The sequence below is a fragment of the Marmota monax genome, unplaced genomic scaffold, assembly GCF_021218885.2.
Source record: "Marmota monax isolate L192 unplaced genomic scaffold, Marmota_monax_Labrador192_F-V1.1 WCK01_AAM20220418_F8-fsc00012, whole genome shotgun sequence".
Lineage (NCBI taxonomy): Eukaryota > Metazoa > Chordata > Mammalia > Rodentia > Sciuridae > Marmota > Marmota monax.
Genome location: NW_026695227.1, coordinates 16,749,646 through 16,776,403, shown reverse-complemented (window position 1 = coordinate 16,776,403; position 26,758 = coordinate 16,749,646). Strand labels below are relative to the sequence as shown.

At 38.4% G+C, this 26,758-nt stretch overlaps 1 protein-coding gene across 1 annotated transcript in view; it reads left to right on the top strand.

Moving 5' to 3' along the window:
• Nucleotides 1-26,758, top strand: part of Tmtc1 (transmembrane O-mannosyltransferase targeting cadherins 1) — a 268,042-nt gene that overhangs the window by 225,067 nt on the left and 16,217 nt on the right. The window contains exons 13-14 of the mRNA XM_046435417.2: nt 11,627-11,735; nt 24,894-24,996. Coding sequence (XP_046291373.1) covers nt 11,627-11,735; nt 24,894-24,996 — 212 coding nt within the window. The remainder of the gene's footprint in view (nt 1-11,626; nt 11,736-24,893; nt 24,997-26,758) is intronic.

The window sequence follows — 26,758 nt, the reverse complement described above, 5'->3', positions numbered from 1 at the left end:
TTATCATTAACTGGCTTGACCAGGGTGACCTAAAACACCCCATTGTCTGTATTTTGTTTTCCCTAAACCAGTATTGCTCAATGTTTTGTTTATTTGTTTTGGTTTTTTCCTCATGATCACTGCCTTCAGGATATGAAACTTTAAAAAATATTTTTTTAGTCCCCATTTTTGCCCAGTTACTGAGTAAGATTTGTTAGTTAGGGTTGAGCTTTGGAGACCACAAATCCTGGTAAATGTGTAAGACAATTTTTTGCCACTACCGCCGCCTTGCCCAAGAAGTGGTGTCTACTTCTGTGGAAAGCACGCCTCAGATCATCATCCAGTCTGTCACATGTAGGAGGAGAAAAACACAGGATCCTCACAAAACTCTGAAGAGAGCATCATGGGAAAAAACCCAAAATCAAAAGCAGAATGGAAGTTAAGAGCTATTAGATACTTATCCCCTGTGTTCTTTTATGAAAGCTCCTGTTTCCCTATTGCTTTGTCCTTTGTTCCCTTCTTCAGTGTCCTGTGCACATACACGCAGAAGGTGACATCATCCCTTCACTTGGGCTGAAAATTATTACAGCTTCTCTTCTCCCTACCTTAAAATATTTGCATGTCCTTCTGCATTTGCTCTTTTGTTGGATCGAATTACCTTACCCTAATGAGGCTAGTGTTTATACCTGTGTCTTTGTGGGTTTTTTTTTTTTTTTTAATCAAGACATACTTAGCAGGGAATAAAGTATACACGTCTTAAGTGGTCGGGACGAAGTTTTACAATTACCACAAATAACATGGGTAATTTCTACCACCCCAGAGAGACCTTCAAATCTCTTTCCAGTAAATCTTCTCTCCTCCAAGGCAATGGTTATTCTGATTTTCTTTTTCCACCATAAATTAATTCAGTCTATTTTAGAACTTCTTCCATAAGTGAGTGTTTAATATGTACTATTGACATCTCTGTATTCTTTCATATAGTGTAATTTTTGAGTCTTATTTATTTTGTTCCATGGGGTTTTTTTTTTATTGCTGAGTAGCATTCCACTGTATTCATATGCTGTAATTTGAGCATTCATATTCCTGTGGGCGGATACTTGGTTTATTTTTGGTGTTGATTGTTAGGAGTGAAACTGTTATGAATATTAGTGTTCCATTCTGTATACTTCCATTTTGGGGGGGGTAAATACACAGAAGTAGAATTGTGGGTAGATATGTCTTTCATATTTTAAGAAGTTGTTAAACAGTTCTCCAAAGTACTTGTTACATTTTCACTCCATGGGACACAGTGAGAGACCCATTTGCTCCATGTCCTTATTAACAGATGGTGCCTGTTTATCTTCTTTATTTCAGCCATTGGTAGTCATTGCTATAAAATCCACGTGTTTTCTTTCTCTTTTTCTCTCCTCCCTCCACCATTATCATGGGCTCTCTCCTAGGTCCAAATTCTTCCCATTCCACAAACTTCCTCGTTCCCCAGACTGCCCTGGGAAATCCTCCTTAGAGGAGCTACTTCCTTAAGTTGTTCTCTGAACTCTGATAAAATTGCAAGAGGCGCTGTTGGCACTCGGTGCTTCTCCTTTCTCCCCACCTGTTCACACAGCTCTCTGGTGGGGCTGATCTCCAGTTCTTCCGCCCTACTTCCTCTGAAGTGAAGAATCTGACACTGTAGGCCTCCTTCTGTTTTGAAGCTCTTTTTTTTTCATTGCTTATATTATACTGCACCATTTTGTTCTTCTGTATCTAACATCTAGTCTTCTTCCATCCTTCTTATAAACTTTGAGACCCCTGAGAAATTCATTTTATGTCCATCCCGTGTGCATACAGAGTCCAAGCATCTTAGCATTCAGAACTTTCCGTAATCCTGCCATTGTCCTTTGCATTTTCTGCTCTTCTCACATCTGTGTAAACCCAGACACCAGCTCCGTGGACCGCTTGTCACCGTGTGAGAAAAACTCAACCCACCAAACTACATTTACTAAGACAATTACCAAGGCCATAAAGTTAGACTTCTTTAAATGTAGTTTCATTTACATTTTTATTATTTTATAATTAGTTCCTGTCCAAATGAATTTGATGTTTTCCTGCATCTCCATAATTTGAAAGTTATTTATATATAAACAGATTGCTAATTGTTAAAATATTTTTTGTCTCTTTCCTCCACACCTATACTCATTCTTACCACGATTACTAATGAATAAAGGCTGAGTAGTTTTAAATCCATGCATGGTTTGCAAGGAAAGTATTCTTTCCTCAATCTTTTTTTTCTCTGATGGCTGCCATAAACCCTGCTGCGTGAGGACAGAGCTACACAGGAAGCACTGTGGGTGAAAGCAAGCTCTAAGGAACCCCCAGGTTTTGTTTACATTCTTTTCAAGGAATTGGAATGTCATTTTCTTTCTGTACATAAATATTTCTATCAGAAGATAATTAAACAGGCCAGACTACTTTGTCAATTATAAGAGTTTTCAGTAGTCTCCCATGTCCTGAAAATCTTTTTCCCTGCTCCTCTGCTCACCTAATCTTTCCCAGATTCGTTTGTAATCTAGTCCCTTTTATTTAAGCCCCTCTGCTGCAGAATTACTTGAGATATATGTTAAAGAAGGAATCATTCAATTAATGTATAAGAGTCATGTGGATAATTATTAGAAATTTCTTTCTGCACACAATGTCTTAACTTTAGAATTTCAGGCACCTCAACTATTTATCTTAAACCCAGTGGGAGATCCACTTTGCCCTTACACAGGAGCTAAATTTGGTATATAGGTTGTTGAAGATGATCAAAGGACTTTCAAGTCTAAAAATGCTCTATATAGGCCAGGAAGAGAAGCCAGAAGGGCCCAGAGAGGAATGTGCTCCGTCTTTGTTTCCTCAGGTTGAGTACACACCTGCCTGTGCCCGCAGGGTCTGTCCCAGGAAGTACGTGGGCAGGTGAAGCTCCATTCTTGGACACTCCTTTTCAAGTCTGCCAGCCTCCCTCCTATCTCTGCCTTCTGCAGACAGCCCAGTGCCCCCACCTCACACTCTCAGGCCACATCACTTATCTGCCAGGAAGCATGGCAGAGCTCTCTGCCCTCACCTTCCTGCCACCCTCCTCCTCCAAGTGAAAGGAACAACAGTACCTGACAGTGACATAGCACCTGACAGTACCTGACAGTGACACAGGACTTCCTCATGCCTCATGAACTTGTTCATCTGGGTCAGTTGGAGGACAGACACTGTCACTCTCCTATTAGACACAGGAAATTGGCTAGGAGAGGGTCAGAAGCCTCTAAGCTGTGAGGTGGGGCCTCTGCATCTTGTGCTCCCTCTCACAGCATGCTGCTGCCTTCCTGGCCCCTGTGTGCCCTTTCAGGACTAGCAGCTGATAGAAGTTGGTGAGTTTGAATCTTAGCTCCGCTGCATATTCATGTATGACCTTGGGAAACAATTTTATCTCGCATTTCCTCTGATTATTCACGTGTATACTGGAGATAATACCAGTAACCATGTCCTTCAGGATTACCAAGTATTGTAATGCAGTTAACATAGGACCTAACACCCACTAAACATGAAGTAAGGCTTAGCTAGTCTTAATTATTTTCAACGCAGGGACATAATTTCTCTTTTCCAATTGGAAGCTCAGCTTCTTGGTAGAAAATTAACAATGAATCGGTTACATAAAGCATTTGTTACCCATGCAGTTTAACAGTTTTAGGCAGTCGTCAACTTCTTTGAGTCTCAGATTCCTTCTCTTTTAAGATGAGAGGACCAGGTGATCCCACAGAGCTCTCTAGCTGCAGTACTGTGGCTTTATGGAGGAATACAGATTTCTAGTCTCCTGACTGAAGTGTAAATAAAAGACAACCAGAGAACTTGAAAGTCCGTTTCTCTTCAGAGGCAGGGCGTGTATTGTAACAGCATCCTGCCTTTGCTGAGAAAGCAGTTGGTGAAGCTTCTGGTTGAAATTGCGGGTGGGAATCTGGCTGGTGAGTGGGGAGCTCACATTTATTGTATCCTCCTCTGTGAATCACACCACCTATGCTGTTTATTCCTCCCTCACAACGACTTGGGGTGATAGATTAATATGCACACTTCACAAACTCCGCCACAGAGGCTCCTAGGGATGAAGCATCTAATCCAAGTCATCAGCTGGTGAGGCAGTCAGCCTGAGCCTGAAACCCAGGACGTGCATTAAACCATATCATCAAAGCATCCTTTCAGCTAAGGGGCAAATGATTCCGGCTAAACTGGGATTTTCTCAACTGCCTTCTCTTTCAGGTCCCAACCAGGGAGCATTGTTTTTATGGATTCTTCCAATCTCTTCTTGGGTTTATCGGATTGATTTGTGTGTACTTAAAAATAATGCTGACTTAGAACTAGTTTTGTACCTGGAAGTGATGCTGTCTTGGGACTAATTTTGAGCTCAGGAGTGACACTGGTTTGGGGCTATTTTTTTCCAGCCCACCTCTGTGTCCCTGTGGCACAGAACTAACTCCACATGTGCATGAACAAAGCCATAGTGGTCAGGTGTCTTGTGGCTCGGGTGCAGAGCGGACAATGAAGATGTCAAGAGAGGTTCCAAAGGAGTAAAGAAGAATCAGGACTAGCATTCCTGGGACCCTCTCTGTGCCAGCCCATGTGAGGTCTTTTGTGAGCCCAGGCCCATTTCTGCTGCTGAATGACTAGATGGGCCAGAATTTTCTATCTATTCACTCCTCAGCTTCCAGTTTGGGGGGCCAGGAGCCAGGGGGTAGTAATCTGCTCCCTGAATTTTAGCTATAATGAGTATGATTGTGAATTGGAAAGAAATTCTTTTTTATTCCTCACTATCCCATGAATGAGTTCTCCAGACCATTGTGTGTTCACATCTGTGGAAAAACCCAGCAGAAAAACTAGGGTGACCCAGTAAACTAGGTGCTGTGTATCCACTGAACTGCCCAGGACCTGAACCTAAAGCTATACAGAGTGTACCATGTTTTCTTCTCTTTATGAATAGGAAAGACACTAGGGCCATGGAAAATGTGTGCTTTAAAAAGATCATCTCAGTCAGACATTTACAACTTGACTTTCACAATTCAATTCTTTGGAAGAGCTAGTAAAAATCTGTCTGCCAAGAAAAGAAAGAAAGAAAAAAGAATATCATAAGCTTTTTCATTTGTGAGAGAGATCATTTCTGGCTCCAATAACACAACAACAAAATACCCCAACAAAGGAATAGTAAATAAGAGGCTGCCCAGTGCTCCAAGTTCACACTGTGGTTAATGAGAAATTTTATTGCTGCCAAGTGGATCTCCAAATCCATTTATTTCTGTTACTGGCATTTCCTCAATTCTCCCCAAATGTCAAGACTTTTTTTAAAAGCAAGCATCTGCTTTCAGTTTAAATGAATGTGTCATAAGATTCTAGACAGGAATCCAAAAAGTTTTCTGAATTGACAAACCTAACAGGTCCTTAATTACTGAAAGAAAATGTGGCAAAGCCTTATTTGCTTTTGCTAGATCTCTGTCATTGAGATAGAGCCAGGAAAGTGAGAGGAGGCAAATGTTTTTACTTAACTCACAGGAAAAACAGTTTCACTGCTGTATAACCAAAGGGAAAATTCCCTGTGAAACTACAAATGTTTAATGTCAAAATTTGCACGTTTTGAACAGGATCTAATTTCTGCTTAATGTTTCTTTCATGAAATCAATGACGAAGATGTTATGGGTCCCAGGAACCCATTCTTGGGAATTTTAGCCTTTTGGAAGTTCCTCTGGGAAACTTAAAAAGAGCTGAGTTTTGCAGCAAAATATTAGAAGGTTTTTATTTCTGTTATGATGCTTACATGGATAACAGGATAGAGAACATGTATCCACAGTGTACATTCACAATTGAGCTCCTAGGAAAGGAAAATGCCTCTTCCAATTGCAGAGTTCCCCACCTGCCCCCATCCAGCCTCCTCACCTCCCTTGGCAGGCAGAAGTGTTTCTTGGCGGGCAGTTCAGCAGGCCACAGCTACCTTTTCCTTCAGTTGAGGTGGTCCCATGGGTTTCTTTCTCCCTCTTTAGCCTTCAGCATCCTGTTATATTTAGTGTTTTATTGATAGGTGAATCCCACATACAAGTCAGGGCAGCCATGTTCTTAAAGACCATCTTCAACAGAATTGCCTGAGGAGCTAAGAATAATGATTCCTGGGCCCCACCTAAGATCCACTACATCTTAGAAGACCCGAGATTCTGCATTTTGATAAACACCTAGAAATTTTTTTTTACAGAGGTGGGGGTGGGTACTAGGGATTGGACTGAGGAGCTCTCAATCACTGAGCCACATCTCCTGCCCTATTTTGTATTTTATTTAGAGACAGGGTCTCACTCTTGCTTAGCATCTCACCATTGCTGAGGCTGGCTTTGAACTCAAGATCCTCCTGCCTCAGCTTCCCAAGTCACTGGGATTACAGGCATGTGCCACCGTGCCTGGCAACACCTAGGAATTTTTAAGCACTAAACTTCTAGCAGTATCAATCTAAGAGAGAAGTACAGATAAAATAGGTTAGGTCATGGATGATCACCATTTATCAACCAGTGACTGCATATGGCAGACAAAGAAGTTCAGGGTGTGCTGAGGAGCAATAGAGATAGAGGGGCAAAAGAGATAGGCTACCTCTTACCTGTTATCTTACCTAAATGGGGACCCTAATAGTTTCATCCATGCCAGTGGAACCCCCTAACAGAAGCTCAGAAAGGCCTTCATGTCACATGAATTCCCAAAGGAATTCACAGTGTTCTTTTCATGACTCCATACTCATAGTGTGTCCTTGGCTAGTTGCACAGGGTGTGTACTGAGGTTTGATTTTATCTACTTGTTCACAAATTATGACCTGATTAATTCAGGTGGTTTTCTAAATAATTCTGAGAAAACACATGTAGACATGGTAACCTATATCACATGCTTGGTTAGTTTAGACAAAAAATGTTATTTTAATATTTTTTTCCTCTTTTGGATTGACCTGTCAATTCATTTCAAATGGCTAAGGAAGTAGTCTCATATAGATAAGACTTATACTGATAATAGACTGTTGAGTTTCCTAAATTATTTCTTATAGAGCCAAAATGAACACATTGGGAAATTTCAGTACTGTCTAATGCTGGCCTAGGGGTGATCTGTACAATTCAAGTATATTGGTAATTCCCATTATTAAGCAAGTTCACACTATTTGAAATTTTCTGCCTCTCCTGTGATGCCCACCTCCTTTGTACATGGAAATAACTGTCTAAATCTTTCTTTTATGAAAAACTTCCTTACCAGCTAAGGAAGAGATTCCAAATGCCTTGGTTCTTTCTTGCCTGAGCACTCATCTGTGATCATCACCCTGAAAAATGCTGATCTGCTCCTTTCTGTGGCCCATGTGGCAGCTAAGTAGTTTCTGAATTCTTTTTAGGCCTGCTTACCTCGACATTTGCCTTAGAGTAAGCCTGCCCAGGGGAATGATTCTGTTACTGGTATCACTTTCCACTTGATAGACACGGAAGATTTAGGTATATTAGCACATCCCGGGTTGTGCTAATAAGTACACAAAGAAAAATTACTCTGATATTTAACCTAAATTTTTTCTAAACAACAAAAAAGGGTGAGGAGCTAGTTTTCAGTAGGTGATTTTAGAAACATTAATTGAACTAATAAAAGCCAACAGTGGTTAAGCACTTAACAAAAAAGCCAAAATGGATATAGTATCTACTGTGTACCTGACACACAGAGAAGTCAGACAATTTGCCTAAGCTGGTAAATGGTAGAAGTAGAGTCAGAGCCCAGACCTGGTCTTTGAGCTTGTGCTTTTAACTGCTGTGTAGTCAGGGTACATAAGCTGCTTCAGAGCCTGGAAAGTACTGACTGTATATTTGTGTGTGTACGTGTCTCCGTTAAATATATATATATATATATATATATATATATATATATCATATATATATATATATATATATCATATATATATATGTGTGTATAAGAAAGGTAATATATATGTATAGATATAGATAGACATAGATATAGAATTGATAAAGATATAGGTTGAGTATCCCTTGTCCAAATGCTTGGGACCAGAAGAAGTACATTAGTGTTTCTAGTTCTTAGGATTTTTTAAATACTTGCATAGGCTTTACGAGTTAAGAATCTCTTGTCCAAACATCTGAAAATCAAAAAGCTTATGATTTTGGAGCATTTTGGATTTCAGGTTTTCAGATTTAAAAATACTTGACCTGTGTAGATATAGAGATAGATACACATACACAGACCTTCTTTATTTCTTTTTTCTAATCATGTTATGGGCTTAGGATCTTTGATGAGAGGACAGTGCTTTGAGCCAGGCAAGTCAGGGAAGGCTTCACTGGGAACCAGAAGTTAAGTGGGGAGGAGGGAAAGGCCCTCTGTGAAGTGCTATGGTAAGGACACCAGGCAGAGAGGGACAAGACCTGGGGCAGGTCCTTCCTCTTTGCTCGGGACCAGACATTCGTTGAGGCTCTCGGAGTCTCACTTTCATCACTATAAATGAGGGAGGTTGGTATATTCATAATACTCAAATGTGGATGGTGATCATATTCATATGGAGGGCTTCCTCAGAACATGAAGGTCTGTTTAAAGCACACCCAGGCGACTTTAAGTTACTGTGAAGATGAAGAATCAATGGAGCAGGTGATCTCTTAGGTTCAATAGAAGATATGCCAAAATCCACCCAGTCTGGTTGGAATAGTGGGTCCCAGGGTGTTTGTGGAATGTCAGTCAGAACCAGATTGTAAAGAGTTTTGATTGAGTCTATCTGTAGGCAATTGAGCATTAATGAAGATTTCTACCTCAGGGACAATGTTGAAAGCAGTGCTCATAGAAAACTTTCTCTGAATTGTCTGCATGTAGTACAAAGAGAAGAAAGAGTAACTAGAAGCAAATGTGTAAAATAAAAGTGTGAACTGAGGTGTTAACAAGCAGACAGAGTAAGGTGCACTGTTGATGGCAGCAGTCTGATAGTACTATAGGAATCTCTCCCCTGTGTTTAAATAGGGGATAATTATCAGAGGAACATGTGCTACAAGGTGTATATGACAAAGAATGCTACTAAAATCTGAAACAGTTTGAAATTTCACATGGTAATCATGTTGTAAAGTTCTATTTGGACGAATTAACTGCTGTAAATTATTATGCCAAAAGCATACCTATGATACAGGTTCCCACCAAATGGTGAGCAACAGGACTGTAGAAGAAATATCCTCTCAATTTGTCTCCCTTGTAGAAACACAAACAAAATTACTACTTATGGATTGTTTGGACTTTCTTTAAAAAGCATTGCAAAGTATCTGTCCAAGTGGCATGTGACATCTGTTAGTCTGACCCTTGGTGTCTAGTGATTCTCAAAAGTTCCCAGACAAACCAGAATCATCCAAAAGTACAGAGCCAAGAGGAAGAATCCTTGCTGCCAGAGTCTTTGCATATTATAAGACTCTCATCACTGAGCTGATCACATGATGAAACATTTTTCTTGAAAGCAACAAGTTCCTTAAGGAATTTTAGAGATACCATTTTTCACAAAGAAATCTGAGTTCCTGTGAATAACTGTGATGATAACTTTTCCATTGTGTCACATGAATGTTAATGGACAACCTCAAGTATTTGCATTCATAGACCATGTTAAGTGGTAATTAATCTTGCTGAGTTCATTTGTAAAAAGTCTCAGTTTCCATTTTAACTGATATAAGTTATGACAAATGAAAACCATTAAATCTTTACTATCATTTCAGTAGTTATTTTTCCCTCTTCTTATTTTAAAGAGTATCTGATTAAATAATGCCTTGTGAGACTTAATTTCAGCCTTCATCTCCTAAGTCTGCATCTTCCTTTGGACTTTAGGATGATTTCCAAATTTAACGTTTATAAAGATTTATGAAATCATCAGAGGAAAAGTTCTGCTAACCATAAAATCAATGGTCAAATTACCAGGATTAAAACATACATTTGCATTAAAAAAATGAGCAAATGGAAGAATTACTTCAAGGTATAGTTTAGAATAGAAACCTGAATATATGTAATCCTAATGGCTTCCATATATGTAAAGAGAATTTTGAAATTTTTGTTGACTGGATGAATCAACAAGAAAGCTTTAAGAAAGATGTAATACAAATTTATTATAATCCTGCAATTTTAAAGCCACATCCCAAGGACCATTCACTTAAGGACACAGGTGTTGAACAACTTGTTTTCAAAGATAGGACTGTGCATCAGAGAATCCTATTAGGAGTTAGCTAGAACCCAAGAAGTAGATAGTATGGAAAACCACCTCTTTTGGGAAATAGCTAAGTGCCTGGCATAGAACAGACAATGGTAAATGTTTACTAAATTGAGCCCATAAATCCAAGGTCTGTATTGGAATCATGAATCCCCCGGCCCCCGAACCCTCCATCTGTCATAGGAAGCTCCCGTCCAGGTGAAATCAACTTGTTGCAAGCTGCTTCTGGCAGCTTAAGAACTCATACATGAGTCAGTATTAGCTTCTGTTTTAGTCAGTTTTTTCACTGCTGTGACTAAAAGGACCCAACCAGAACAATTATAGAGGAGGAAAAGTTTATTTAGGGGCTCATGGTTTCAGAGGTCTCAATTCATAGACAGCAGACTTGATTCCTCAGGGCTCAAAGTGAAGCAGAACATCATGGCAGAAGAGTGTGGCAGAGGGAACCACTTCACATAATGATCAGGAAGCAGAGAATGCGAAAGGTCTCCAATTGTCAGATACCAATATATCCCCAAAGCCATGTCCCCAGTGCCCTACTTCCTCCAATGACACCCCACCTGCCTTCAGTTACCACTCAATTCCATCAGGAGATTAATTCACTGATTGGATTAAGTCTGTGTGTGACTGGATCATTTTTCCTCCAAACCTTCTTGCGTTGTCTTACATGTGAGCTTTTCAGGGACACCTCGATTCCAAACGGTAACAACTTCCCTCTACATAACTTCATCCTACAGAGACTGAACCTGTAGGGGGTTATAGCAGAAGCCACTCTCATGGCCTTTGATAACTGGTGGAGGAGTTCTGCTGAAGTTGCAGTACATATTACTGAATCAGTCCCCATTTTCAATAAAAATATGATAAAATAGCTCATTATTATTTGCTGATCAGTGGTCACAGTATTTTCTAATTTCATGTGTGAAACTTTTCTTCCCTTAGATATAAAACCAAAGATTAACACTGGCAGTCTGGCCTGGCTTGTCCCTGGTCGGGGGCTCAGCTACTGTTAGGAATACAGCTAGAAGTGGTGCAGCCAGAAACAGGCGCCCATACCATCTTCCACATCATGGTAAACTGTTTCCCATGCCACCTAGGTAATGGCCCCAAAATTACTCCTCTGAGGGTCAGCATTTCTTGTTCACAAACTCATAAAACTATTACGTAAAACTCCCCAAAAGTGCATTGTAGAAGGTAGAAAAATGAGTGAATAACCTGCATCTTTATATCACTTTCCAAAGGAGAATCCAGAGACAGAAAGAAGCTGTTAGCACCTTGAGACAGCCAAGTTTGATTCATTGGCCATAAAATCCAGAATGAATGAGCAATCTTTGCTAAAAGGAAGTGAGATTTTAAAGTCTAATCAGAGGATTTAAGCAAAGTATTAATAAAAGATGCCCCTGCCCCACTTATTGTCTATAGGTCCCAGGAGAAGAAAGAAGAAGCTATCACTCTTCTGAAGGATTCCATTAAATATGGCCCAGAGTTTGCAGATGCATATTCAAGCTTAGCTTCATTATTGGCTGAGCAGGTAATTGTTTCCATTTAATTTCACATCGTATTTTTTTAAATGTGACTGTTAAGTGTATAAATTAATGTTACATAAATTTTTGTACTAATGATTTGACTAATGGCTGGTAAACTTACATTGGACACCTAATCTCTCTATGTCACTTTTCTTCTTGACAGATATGAGAAGCCTAGTTTTCTCATTCTAATATTTTCTTCACAGTGTAGGTGACCTTTAGACAAAGGTGGTGTCTTACTGACCATTAATATGTTTTCTGTCACTTTGGGACTTGCTGTTTTTATTGCTGTTTACTTGTCATATTTTTCTGGGGAATTGACAATGGATTGAGGTCTCTGAACTCAATAGGGAACAAATTAATGACAATCTTGAAGACCCTGTGCCTCAATACCTGTTAGGAGATAGCAGGTTTGATGGCATCCTAAGAGAAATTTCTCATGGCATAAAACAGGTTTGTGTTGAATCTCCTCCTCTTCACTTCTCAAAGTGATTTGATACCACTTTTCAGAATTCTGGACACATGACCCCTTGCTATGGAAAAGTGGAGAGACGTCAACCTCTCTAAATTGATGAAATAATTTTGTTGACACTTGGAGGTGCCCTTGATAGACAGTGGATTATGCTGTCACACAATTGCCAGATTGTCTTTAAAATCATGCACAACATCTTTGCTAGATGCCTTGCAGCATTCATTCAGGTTAAACATAAGAAATTATTTTGATGAGGCAGTTACTTAGGGTGCAATTTGCATTTTAAAAAAACTCATATAAGTTCCACCAAGAAGCAAAATTAGGACATTCTATGAGTAGTTAAGTGATGGAAATTATGAAAGTAGTTTTCTTGCTTTAATAAGTCATCCTCATTATCCCCCTTAGATACCCAACTCTGTGGATGCTCAAGTACTTAATATGCAATGTTATAGTATTTGCATATTAACCCATACACATCTCTAGATTAGTTGTATTACCTAATACAATGCCAATGATATGCAAATAGTTGTTATACTGTACTGTTTAGGGAATAAAAAAATCAGTACAAGCCAGGTGCAGTGGTGCACACTAATCTCAGGGGCTCCAGAGGCTGAGGCAGGAGGATCACAAGTTCAAAGCCAGCCTCAGCAACTTAGCAAAGCCCTAAGGAACTTAAATAAAAAAATAAGAAGGTCCGAAGATGTGGCTCAGTGGTTAAGCACTCTTGGCTTCAATTTCCAGTAACCACCCCCTACCAAAAAAAAAAAAAATCAGTACAAATTCAATTTTTCTTATTTTTGATCTGAGGTTGGTTTCTGGCTCCTTCATTTTCCTAAGATCCCCATCCTGCCTCTCTCTTGCCAGTGGTCTTGTTCAAGCATGACAGGCTTCTCTCTGGGGACCCTTACAGGAACTGTTCTCTCTGCCTGCCACATTTCTCTCCCAGAAGGCTCAGAGTTTCTTTCTTCACATCATGTCAGTTTTTGTCCATGTGTTACCATGTCAAAGGTGTCTTCTGTGATGACTGTTGTATGTAAATAGCAACTTTCCACTGCCCGGATGTTCTCTGTCATTTTTTCCTGCTTTACTTTCCCATAGTATTTATGACCATCTAACATACATTTGCATGTTCGTGGTCTTTATGAGAATTGCCATTTTATTCATGACAGTATTCCCATGTCTGTCACACTGTATGTGACCAGTAGATTTTTGTCTCTACTATGGTACATGTTCTGAATTTTACTCTTATACTGCAAGTGGAGCTGGGCATGTAGGCCACAGTGTTATAATGGAATTGTGTCTCAGCATGATGATCCTGTCTGACCCTGAGAGCCAGTGAGAAATACGGCCATGAGAAATTATCCATTATAACCATAGGCCATCACCCAAGACATCTTTCAGTGACTTTTTTTTTGGACATAATTATATTTCAGTGACTTCTTTATGAGCACTTGAAGGACAAATTGTCTCATGTTTTAGCATTAAAAAAGGCTGAACTTCTCATACATTACAAGGATTGGTTGGTTTGTTTTATTTTGAAACCAGTGCATGAAAAACCCTGAAACTGCTAGAAAGGGTTCACTCTCCCCCTCTCCCCCCTCCATCTTGCCTCGACTCACCTCCAGCTGACAACCTTCTAGTCTGCATAGTCTGCTTTACTCTGTGTGCATTTTTACTCTTGGGTTTGTCATTTTTAAAATCATTTATTTTATTCAGTGTATGTTGTATATTTTTTAAAGCTGCCTTTCTTTGTGGAATAATGAGGTATAACTAAATAAATCAAGCATTATATTAATAGTTCCCAGTTCATTTTTTTCTCCAGCTTATCAGGGCAGATAAACATTTAATTGCTCTTTTTTTATTCATATGTGACAGTGGAATGCATTACAATTCTTATTATACCCATAGAGCACAATTTTTCATATCTCTGGTTGTATACACAATTCACACCAATTCATGTCTTCATACCTGTACTTTGCACCATCATTTCTAACCCCATGTCCCCTCCCTTCCCTTCCAACCCCTCTGCCCTATCTAGAGTTCATCTATTCCTCCCAAGCTCCCTCTCCCTATCCCACTATGAATCAGCCTCCTTATACCAAAGAAAACATTCGGCATTTGGTTTTGGGGGATTGGCTAACTTCACTTAGCATTATCTTCTCTAACTCCATCCATTTACCTGCAAATGCCATGATTTTATTCTCTTTAATTGCTGAGTAATATTCCATTAATTACCTTGATGTTAATTGATATCACTTTACCATACCAGTGACAATCCAACAAGCTATTTTGTTGTTGTTTGTTTGTTTTGTTTTATTGGTACCAAGGATTGAACTCAGGGACACCCCATCACTGAGCCACATCCCCAGCCCCATTTTGTATTTTATTTAGAGACAGAGTCTCACTGAGTTGCTTAGCACCTTGCTGTTGCTGAGGCTGGTTTTGAACTGGTGATCCTCCTGCCTCAGCCTGCTGAGCCACTGGGTATTATTTCTTTCTGTTCTTCTAAACCCTCCCCATTCTTCAAAATCAGTTCAACTTCCATTTCCTCCACATTCTATGGTGATTTATCTTTCCAAAGGGTTCCATTTATGGAAATCCATAACAACTAATTGTGCATTATTATTTTTTGAATTAATATCTTGCATTTAAATTTCAGCCTTATGTTGACTTTTAGTATTTTAGGTTTAACTTCTTCACACTGACAGCTTAAGAAAACTAGTGATTTTTTTCTCCACCTGTTTCTTCTTAGGGCTTAACATAGTGATGCAGGCTTTTACACAACATCTCTTGACTTAACTTACTTTGAGATTCAGTTACCTGTGGTGTGATGTTGACAGCATTGAACAGCATTTTTCTTTTTCACCTCACAGTAACCAACAGCATGGGGTTGGGCAGAGTCTGTTACCTCTCTGGGCCTCAGTTTCCAAGTCAGAAAATTTATATATTCTGAGTTATCTTCATGTATCTAATGCTCTAACATTTTAGGAATATTTAAGATTATCTTCTTGAATATCAACTTAGTGCTAGTAGATACTTTAATGAATAATTTAATTAGTTAATAACTATTAACACCAACACTGTGATTAGTATAATTATTTCCATACAAATAAAGTATTAATACATGAAAAATAATTTGCCTTAATAAATTTCCCAAGTTTCAATTGTATTCCTTCTCTAAATTGATGAATTCTAAGTTCATGGAAAGTTACTATTTTAAAAATGATCCTGATATTTAGTGAACCCAAAATTTATTTTATCCCATCCTTCAGGGTCTTTATATTCATTCTTACTTTTAACAAATATTATAGCAGATAGAAGTTGCTTAGATTTTGTTTTTGTTTTTTTGTTTTGTTTTGTTTTTCATTAAATAAAAGCAAAAGCAGTTTTCAAGTGGAATTTTGAATAGGTCAACATATATCCTTTTTCCTCAGCATTGTTTAAAAAGTGCCAGATGGCTGATTTAAAATTGACTTCTTGATAAATTTCATTTTTGTGAACTGTGATGGCAAATTGATGAAAGTTATTGCATTTCACGTAATGGAAGCTGTGAACAATCGTTAAGAAAAACAAATTATGACTAAGACCAGGCTCTTTTCTTACATAAAAAGGTCATATCTTTTGGCAGTCTTTCCTACTCTAGATGTGGATATAAAATGTAGTGAGATCTAGGAATCTCATTGAATGATTGAAGGATTCTTTCTTCTGCCCCTTTAGGCAATTGATTTTAACATGAAAGAGATGGAACAGCTGTTGGGTCTAATTCAGGGTGGCCTCCCCCTCTCCAACTTGCACCATCTCCTCTTCATGTTTTGGATTCTTTAGTCATGGAGGAATGCTTCAGATACACAAACAAGGCACAGAGAAACTGCTGAGGAAGATCCACCTGGCTTAACATTCTTTGGTAGTAAAGGAATTCATTTCTTGGTGGCGTGGCACCCCTTTATTTAACAGCCTCCCAGCATTTCAGATACCCAGAGAATATGGAAGCAACACTCACAAACCAGGGTCAACCCTCACTGAGCCCGTCATCTTCCAGTGCCACCATCTGTCCACATGTACGGCCCATGCTTTATATGGTTGTGGACCAATCTAATGCTAAAATGATCACTGAAATGAAGTCACCCATTGTGCAGGCAAATTTTCACAATGTATGTGAAAAGATTTTGAATTCTTTCTCTGAATTTAATTTCAAGTTCTTTACATCATCCTTAAGTTTCTGATTCTATAGCACTTTTTTTTTCCTGCCTTTCAACATATTGTCTACCCTTCCCAGGTATTTCAATTGGAAAATTTGATAAGAATAGCTACTAATTTTTTTATTATGTCTCTAGTTTTTTAAAAATTGTTGCAGAGCTTGGTAGCAGATGGAAAGCCAGATAGCCAATCTGTAGAACTTTCTCTTCAGGTTGGCCTCCCTCTTACCCCGGAATCTTTGGGTAGACTTCTTCAACATTTGGTTAACTTATTGATTTATATTATCATCTAGCTCACTTATCTCAGTCTTCTCTACAAGGATGTTTCAAAAACACTTTGTCAGACACCTGCTGAAATCCTTGCCCTGATGCCAGATTGTGATTCCATCAAAAAAGGAAGCAAGGTGTATTTGTTGTTCCTGGCTCCTGTTGCAAACATGCTATCTACTGACACTCTCCCATCCTCTGTGCCAGTGAGACCTTTCATGTAATAAGCCCATCTAGGATTTTTCTGGAACTACGTATTGTATTCCTTGCTCTGTTTGAACCTAAACATAGCAAGTAAATATATTTGGGCAAAGTAGATGATTCGAGAAGGGGAAATCTGAAAATTAGGTTAATAAGCTGGAAAGACATTGCATGATAAAAGCGTATTAAAGCCCATGATACACCCCAGGCCTGAAATTGATAGGTAACAGAAAGCAAAGCTAAGTGTCCGAAGAGGGGGTTTCAGACGTGGAAGGCCGAAAACCTTGTGGAAATACGTGGGGTTATTTTGGAAGAAGCTTAAAATTGCATTCTGGTGTGAGTAACTAAGAGCCTTGTTTTAGGTGGTGAGGGAATGGACAGACCATTGTGCAAAGGGGGACTATCAGCCTGTGCAGGTTGAAAGAAAAAGAAAGGATCATTGAGAACTCCAGAGCAGAGCATCTAAAGGACTCACAGCCACTTTTAGCCATGAGAGACCAGAGGAAAACCAGACTTTAGGAAGGAAATGAGATCAGTTTATTCTTTTTCCCCAGCTTCACAACTCATATAGACACAAAAGTGTGAAAAATCAGAAAAAAATAAAATATTCCTTTCACCCTTAATAAAATATCTAAAAACAACAAATATCATTTTTATATCATGCAAATCTTTTTAATATATTTATGTTGTTTTCCTACTTATATTTCATATATTTTGGGTCTTGTTCGTTTCACTTGACATTAAATTATGCATAATAGTATTCACTTTTTCATAGTGCAGAATGGCCCATTTTAATGGTATTTACTAGTTCAAAAGAAGGGGCTGAAGTTTACATAATACCATGCTAATTGTTGACTATTTAGGTTATTTTTTCTTTTCTTCTTTTTTTTTTTTTTTTTTTTTGCAACAGTGAACTTTTCCTTTCTAGGGTCTTTTTGAAAACAATATTTTGAATCATTTCCTAATGATATATTCCTAGAAGTAGAATTTTCATGCGAAAAAATATACACATATTTCATGACTCTTGACATGTTGTTACTAAATTGCTTTCCAAAAGAGTGGTACCAATTTCCTCTTCCACCAGCAGTGTACAACCTTTATGTTTCAAATGTCATTGGAACACTTAAATGAAAATGACACAGAAAGGGATTAGGGCTAGGAAGATAGCTTTAGGACTTCAAGTAAATGAAACCCTATTGTGAGCAGGTAATTTTGAAGAGGGGAAAATGAAGACGAATATAGGGGAGAAGAGACCTTCTCATTTTATAGATAAAACTGTAAGATACACAGAACTACGTATCTGCCCACAGTCATAGGAATAGTTCGTGCAGGACCAGGCCTGAAATCTGGTCTCTGGTGTTCTTGCCAGCATGGCTCTGGGGTCCCATGACTAGACTGTGTAATGGGCCATGGTTAATGGAGATGGATGCAGAGGGGGGTGGAAAGGGAGAGGAGATGTGATCCAGAAACCAGGGAGGATGAGACACCCTACAAGTCAGATACACAAGGCTTCCAGAAGTTAATGCCCTCTGTGTCTGCTGCAGCAAAGACATCAAAAAATCTGAGGACAGCAGATAAACTCCTGGATCTGACTCCAGGGTGGTCTCTGGCTTGTCATTTTCTTCTGGTTCTCCATTAACATTCAGTGCTGGCTGCACTCCAGTGTTGCAGACCCAATTGTAAATATTTACAAGCCCTCCGTCACTTTTAACCACCCCACTGTTACCATTGATTATACAGCTTTGCAGTACACTAGCAGTAAAGGAAATAAAATTAACGTTGTTTATGACTCTGACCCATTGTAAACTATTACTAGCCCCAGGTTTATAGCCTATTGAAAAACTCAATTAATTAAAATAGTAACACTTAAAATATTTTTCTTTCATATATTATGGGATGCAACTTCATCTCAGAATGAAAAGAAAATCGGAACAATAAAATATAAGTTAGAACTATATGTCAAAAAAGAGGTTCCATTTCTCTCCTTCAACAAATTCCATCTTCTTGGTGGATGCAGCCATGCAGAACACTTCCCTGGGTGGCTAAGTCAACTTGGAACTGGATCTGGATGTAAAAATGTGTTGACTTCATCATCCAACACATATGTATTGAGCACCTACATACCACTAAGCACTACAGATTTGAAGTAGCAAAGTCTGTGCCTTACCTTCAGGGAGCATAGAATCTAGGAGGGAAGGCAACCTTTAAGTGAGGAATTATGACCCCTCCCCAACAGCAAACACAAGTCAGAAAATATGCAGAGGACAAGTACCTGCAAGAATATATGCCCCTTGTATCCCATCATCCCAGATGGAATACCAATTAAAAAAAATAAAGCAATAAGTATATCACTTATGGTCACTTTGAAATAATGTTTGAATCTTTGTTATGTTCACAGAATTGAAAATGTGGGGCTTAATAAGTTTTTAAATAACCTAATGTGAGAAAGAGGCAAAGGGGTGGTGGAAGGGGGACATCTAATCTGAAACCTGAAGACCTGAGATATATCAGCTAAGTAAAAATAAAAGGAAAACCTTCCTGGCCAGAAGGAATAGACCATAATAACATGCTAATGGTTGACTATTTAGGTTATTTTTTCTTTTCTTATTTTTTTTTTTTTTGCAACAGTGAACTTTTCCTTTCTAGGGAAGTATAAAGAATGGGGGCACAATGACAACAAGAAAAGCCTCTGGAAGCAGGAAGGTGTGATTGTATGTAAATGTGGGTTTTCCTCTCTTTTCCTGGGCTCAGGAATGCATTGCTCCTGTAGGTGCTCACTGTTAATGCTTTCTCTTGGAATTTGCTCGGTAAAGTAGTTGTTTCTCTTTTACTTAAATTATCACAGAGTGGTGTTGATCACACTCTGCTAGGGATGAGAAAATCCAGGATTAGAAAATATCTAAATTTCCTTGGTGGACAGCCAAATGAGTTGATTCATTTCAGTCAGATGTGAAAGATAGTTAGACATCAAATATTGATAGAATGTTTCTCATAAATGTCCTTGTTGATGACTTAGGGGTGGAGGAACAATTTTGTAAAGAAAATAAAAACAAGAGAGTGAGAAAGCATTTGTCTCTGCTTTATCTTTGGAATCCCTGTTTCTTGAATAGTTTTTGGCAAAGCCATTTACATGAGTTTAAAGATCCATTGGTCCTTAGCTTCTCAGGTTCATAATTATAAGTCCTCATTTGGCTAAATGGGAAGGGGCTTCCTGGCTCTGTGACTTTACATCATGGGTTAGACCAGAAGTACTTCTAGAAAGCAGTCTAGCCATGATGTTGGGGCCCTAGGGAAACTTCTTTTTTTTTCTATTGGTCCTTTACCACTCTGGGATGCCTGACTCCTCACCTTGCAAACAGTAAGTGCATATTGCTCTGGGCCATCCATTAAGCCAGCTGCTCCAAGAAGGGATCTAAGAAGGTCTGTGCAGTTTTCCTGATGGCTATTTCACTCACCGTCCCTCATGAGTACTCTAGTATTTTTGTTGCTACATGACATATCTGCAAGAATGGAAAAGCTATTTAAATACTGTTCCCTTTACTAACCATATAAATACCTATGTGAAGCCAGGTTTTCCTCACATAGTTCACCATCCTCAACAACAAAAGCCATATAAAAGTCATTGATTGACACAAAATCAGAGAGGAGAATAAGGTCTCTTCTACTAAGTCAAACATTAAGGAGATTTGTGAAAATATAAATTAATAAATATTAGTAATCTTTATTATTATAAATAGTAAAATTATAAATAGTAAATATAAAAAACTTCATGTAAATGCTGTTTGTTATTATTTTAAATAAGCTAATAAATATATATTTTTTTAATTCTCAGCTTCTTTTTTAATATGATTAATATTGATATACATAGTCCACATAAACAAAAGCTCTTTGGTCTCCTAGTAATTTTTAGAGCTGCAAAGGGTCTTAAAATCAAGAAGCTTGAGAGTTGCTACATTAAGCCATAAGCCAATGTCTATCTGCTGGTTGCTGCAATCTGAACTATAAAGAAGATGTTACAGATATATCACTTGGCCCAAAAGAGTTAATTACAGTTAGGAGTTCTTTTTCAGAACCTCTGCTTCCTACTCACTTTCCCTTCCTCATGGTAAAACACATGCCATCTTAGGTAATTATAGCATGTATAAAGAGGGGATGTTGATCAGGTTTGTGCTCTGGAAGGCTGACTTCATGCTGTGTTTGGTTGGGGCCCAGGTGTACAGTACCCACTGTTACCTGTCAGGAACATTCTCTGAATCACTTATATTTTTAATTAAAGTTGTCCTGTGAATAGCTTATTTTCCTTTCCTTTGGAACTTTCAAGTCTGTAGAAATCAGGAACCATCAGGCATGATTCAGGACTTCTAGCCAGATGAGGTAAATGAAAGTGAGGGCTTGAAATTGAGCTTCAAGGATTAAATAATACCACTACTCAAGATGAATATGTTGTCCTTCCAGGAAAGGGAAAACTCGTTTTAAGCACCTGTAAGGTATTTTCTCTCCTGTAGTGGTGTTTTCCCTTTGTTCTTTTCTTAAGTGGAGTTAATCGTTCCTTGTGAAAGGAAAAGAAAGACAAATATTGAAGACATTTTTCATAGAGCCTCAACACTCTGTTGGGGGCCACCGAGGGCACAGGGATGTGATTACTTGCTCTTGACACACATGGTCTTTTAAATCCCATTACTCCTTTGGACTTTGAAAATTATTTTTCTACTAGAAACTCAGTTATACACCCTAAAACAATAGAGAAGTTTTAGATGAAAATGTATTCTCTGCCTCTTTTGAGGCAGTAAGAAAGGGGGGCAGTAAAATTAAATCAGGCAAAACTAATTACACTTGAAAACTGCTGTTTACTGTTGTATTTGACTTGAGCCAGGGAGACTGTGAGGACATCAATTTTATTCTTTTCAGTAAAAACACATTCCAACTAACCTGGTTTGGTTGTAGAGATGTTTTGAAGATCTAATAGAAGCAGATTTTTTTTTTCAGGCACATCTTTATGTTCCATAGCTGCTGAAGTGAATGGTAACAAGGACCCTCAGGTATGACAGGTGTCCAGTCCTTCTAATTCCAGGTCTGGGTGCCTCTCCTGGCTGCTTCACCAGCACCTTGTGCTTCTCCTTCCTGACTCTGACAAGCTTAGCTGTGATGCCTCCTTGTTGTGAAACCCTCTTGCTTGTCTATGAGGACAGGGATGTGTCTGTGCGGTACCCTATGGTGTTTCCACTTGTATGTAGCACATGAAGCCTGCTCACCAAGTACCTATTGAGATGGCAGATGCGTGGATGGATGAATATCCAAAAGTGTAACTCTTGACCAATTAGTTTTGAGCCATCCTTGTTTATTTTCAGAAATCCTGCTTTTATTCAGGGGTCACCAATTCCTTGTATGTCCACTTAGAACCTAGATTCTATGCTCTGTCGCCAGGTAACTATGAGACTTTAGCTAAGAATTTTAATCTCTGAGTACCCTTTGGTTTAAAATTATGGTAAACTTGTGTCCATTAATGTTCTTGCCATTTCTGATCTGTGCTCTCACTTTTTTGTTGTTGTTTGCTGCAAATCTTATCCATTCTAGTTTTAATCATTAGTTGTGAAATGTGTATTTTATCATGTTACTGCATCCTGTAAAATTGTCATGTAAGATTGAAAATATGATCCTTTAAAAACAAAGATGGCGGTTTCAAACCCTAACACCGATCAAATAGTAAAATAGGCAAATCAAGATTTTCAGTTTGGATTATCCGAGGTATTTTTCTCTGTTTGCTGCTAAGTAAGATATTAAGTGTTCCTTGACTTCTGTGAAAAATTTGAAAGAAAATACACCTGAGTTAGTTCATTATTTCTCATACAGAGTTATTTGCACAGGAACTTGTAATTGTTGGCTAAGATGCCTCTTGGAAATGGTTGTGATGTCTGATATGCTGCAGTAACAACTCTAGGGTACCCAAACTCAAGAGCATCTTGTGCTTATCTCATTAGTCAACTGATCACATTGCATTGTGTTTGTTAGTTCATTGGTCTTTGAGTAGAACTACTATGTTGTCATCATCTCTGTGTCTTAGGCATCTATCTCCTAACCCTGTAAGTGGAAAAACCAGCCAGCACTAGTAAAACTTCTAGTGATCAGACTAAGAATAATAACTACATGTAAACAAAGGGCTGAATATGTAGTACACATTGTTCTGAGTGTTTCACATGTTTTGACCCATTTAATTTTCACAACCCTGTGAGAGAGGTTCTATTGTTATTCCTGTTTTACATTTAATGCAGAGAGAGGGAGTAAAGTCTCACAGGGGTAAATAATAGGGACAGGATGCTACTCCATTGTACTCAAGTACCAAGGGCCCAATTCTTAATTACTGAGATTGTAGCTGACCTATGTTGAATGGATGGATAAGTGAATGAATACCCAGTGCTACTTTCTAAATATCAATTTTATTGGAGTTTTATGTAATTTACATTCTGCCTATCATCTTTTTATACACACACACACACTGGGTTGTCAGCCACTCCATGGATAATATCTTTTAATTCTTCCCTTTTTCAGTAGATTGAATGGAAATACTTTAAGATTTTCATTGGTGGGGGGCTGGGGTTGTGGCTCAGTGGTAGAGCATTTGCCTCTCACGTGTGAGACCCTGGGTTCAATTCTCAGCACCACATAAAAATAAATAAACAAAATAAAGATATTGTGCCCATGTATAACTAAAAAAAAAATTGAAAAAAAAGATTTTCATTCATCTTTAACTTTTTTGAGTTTGGTAATTTGTTGAGTTTGGCAGTAAAAAAGAACATATTTTTAAAAGCCTGAATCCCCACTTTTGTCAAAGAGATATCTCACCTTTTCCTTAATGGTATTTAAATATGTGAATTCAAGCAGATGGCATTGGTCATTCTATAGAGGACAAAGTTTCTATTACCTTTCTAGGTTAAATCAAATCTGAGTCCTGACCTGTTGCAGCACTTGGTATGAATATCTAACATTTTTATTCATAGACTTAAGGTGCCACGTCTGAGAAACCTGTGCTTCACCTTCCCTTTCCTGGCTGAGGGCTCAGGAGTAGTAACTTACAGTAGTTTGGGAAAATGTTCATGTAGAGAACATCTTAAGGAAACAGTTGTTCTGTGCTTTATTCTGCATCATTTCCTTTTACCTGTACTAGGAAATCAAATTGTTTCTTGGTGGATAATTCATAGAACATCAGGTTAATTAGATTTTAACTACTGTATTGTAAAAGAAAGTGTGATCTCTGATGGTTGTGAAAGATGTGCCTAAAAGTTAATTCATGACTATTAAAGCATGTTAGGGTGATCTTTAGATGAATAGAACATGAGGGCAATTAGAAAATTGTCTATTGGAAGTGTTGCCAGTAGCCCCAGTTCTCCACCCAGGCTGGAGGGATGCTCTTGAGTAGACATACTACTCTAGGAGGGAACAGCTCAGAGATTTTTTTTTTTAAAAGCACAGGTTTAATAAGGGGAGTAGCAAGTAGTTTGGTAAACCATAGAAATATTGGAAGGAAAGAAAGGATGAGGCCAAGCCCTCCCCATAACCTGCAACAGTCTCCCCTTCCTTCTTCCCTTAAAAAACTTCCCAATACACACCTTATAATATAGATCCTTTAAAAAAAAATAATGCTGTCTATTCAAATGCCTCCCAGCCAGATCCCCACTTCTAAGCACATTCATAGTTTACTAAGAATTACAGAGGTGAAGGACATCTCTTTCAAACAGTAGTTTTCAAGCCTTTTCCACAGTCCACTTAGATGTTCCATAGTATTAAACATCACCTTGTTTGCCCTAAAGGAACTAAGCACAGATCTGTATTGTAGGTACTTGTGCATAGTTAGTAATTCACCTTAATTCAGGCAGAGTTCATAATGTTTTATCTTAGTGTTTATCGTACAGTAGGTGCTCAGTAAATTTGTCTGCTTTCTCCACTCACAATACTCAGTTTGCTATCATGTTTAAAGCACTTTCTCATGTTTTGTTTTGTTTTTGTTTTTGTTTTTTGTCCCTTTTTTAAAGGAAAGATTTAAGGAAGCTGAAGAAATATACCAGGCAGGAATAAAGAACTGTCCAGACAGCTCAGATTTACACAACAACTATGGAGTTTTCTTAGTTGATTCTGGTAAGTGAAATTAAAAGAGAACCTTCTGTGTGGAGATTAGATAATATTGTCTATCAAGCAAAAGGGGGTAACCCAAACAATCCCTCAGAAATAAAATCCAGTGTCTTGGCAGGAAGCTCGATGTGCTGCCAGTCACATTGTACCTGGAGGCTGTCATGTCAGTCTTCAGGCTCAGCTTAGTAAATTCTGCCCCTTCTTATAATCATGTCTCTGAGGAAAACTCCTCAGGTGGCAGGAAGTATCCTCCAGGAGTTAATGAGGTTCAGCTTTCTTTGGGTATCATTTGTACAAGTTTATAAATCTATGATGATGAAATGCTCCTCCACAGTGATACAGTACCATCTCTGGATCAAGTTACCAGCAGATGGTAGATTCTTTTGTATAATTGATTTTTTAAAAAAGCCTTCAGAATTGTTTCATTGTTCCCTCCTTGATATGTTTTACAGAAAGTACATTACTATAATTGATGCAGTATTCTCCTATGACAGGTACTAAATAAAATATACTTACTTAATACAAAAGGTTACGGGCAGGAATTCTATTTTATGTTTTGTGCCGAGCCCCATATACTATTGGCATGTAATGAATACTTACAAGTCATGAAATGATATTTGAATTGAATGCAAAAATACCACTTTGTTCTTGTTGACTGCTAGACTGGATGCCCTGCGGTAAAATTCACTCTTAATTATTTTTTCCCAATATGAAATGCTTGAAAGGTTTTTATTTTTCCAGGATATGTGAAGCTCTTCTGTTTTACAGAATATAAATTTACATTCTTATGTATCTAGGAAACTTAACCTTATTTTTGCATGTAAAATTGTTGTAGAGTGCCACCTGCTGGTTCATTAGCCACATGATAAATTGTCATAAGATATAAAGATCCAAAGAGACCTCCTGTGGGCCTAATTTAACCCTCATCTTTTTATTTCAACAAGACAGAGTCACATCCAGTTTTAGTCAGCTTTTTCCTCCACTGTGACCAAACAACCAACAAGAACAATTTATTTTAGAGGAGGAAAAGTTTTGGGGGTGCTCATGGTTTCAGAGGTCTCAGTCCATAGATGGCCGGCTCCATTGCTGTGCCTGAGATGACGCAGAACACCGTGGCAGAAAAGTGTGGTAGAGGAAAGCAGCTTAGGACGTGGCACCAGGAAGCAAAGGAGAGCTCCACTCACCACAGACAAAACGTGTACCCCAGAGTACACACCCCCAGTGACCCATTTCCTGCAGCCCTACCCTAACTGCCTACCATTACCACCTGGTTAATCCATATCAGCAGGTTAATGCCCTGATTAGGTTAAGGCTCTCCTAACCCAGTCATTTCACCTCAATTTTCTTGCCTTGTTTCACATGAGATATGGGTGGACACCTCAAATCCAAACCATAACATACTCTACATATCCTGTAAATGACAATGACAATTCACAGGTCTCTCTATGACATGGTATGTTTTGGATCATCCTAGTCAAACTTGTATTCAAAGAGGGTGTGTGTGAGAAAATTTCCTTGCAGATAATAAAGATTCCTTTCCCATTTAGAACGTTAGGGTATTCTGAAGTTCATTCATTTAGCTGGTTTCACTAGGCAGCTTCTTGGGGGAACATTCTCAGACCAGAGATGTTTGATTCTCATTCTGGCCTTTTTTCTTTCTTGCCATGGGATCTTTGTCAAGTCTCTTATGTCTTTGCACTTTAATGCCTATATCTGTAAGATACATCTGTATATCTGTAAATATATCTTTATATCTGTAAAGTGGTCC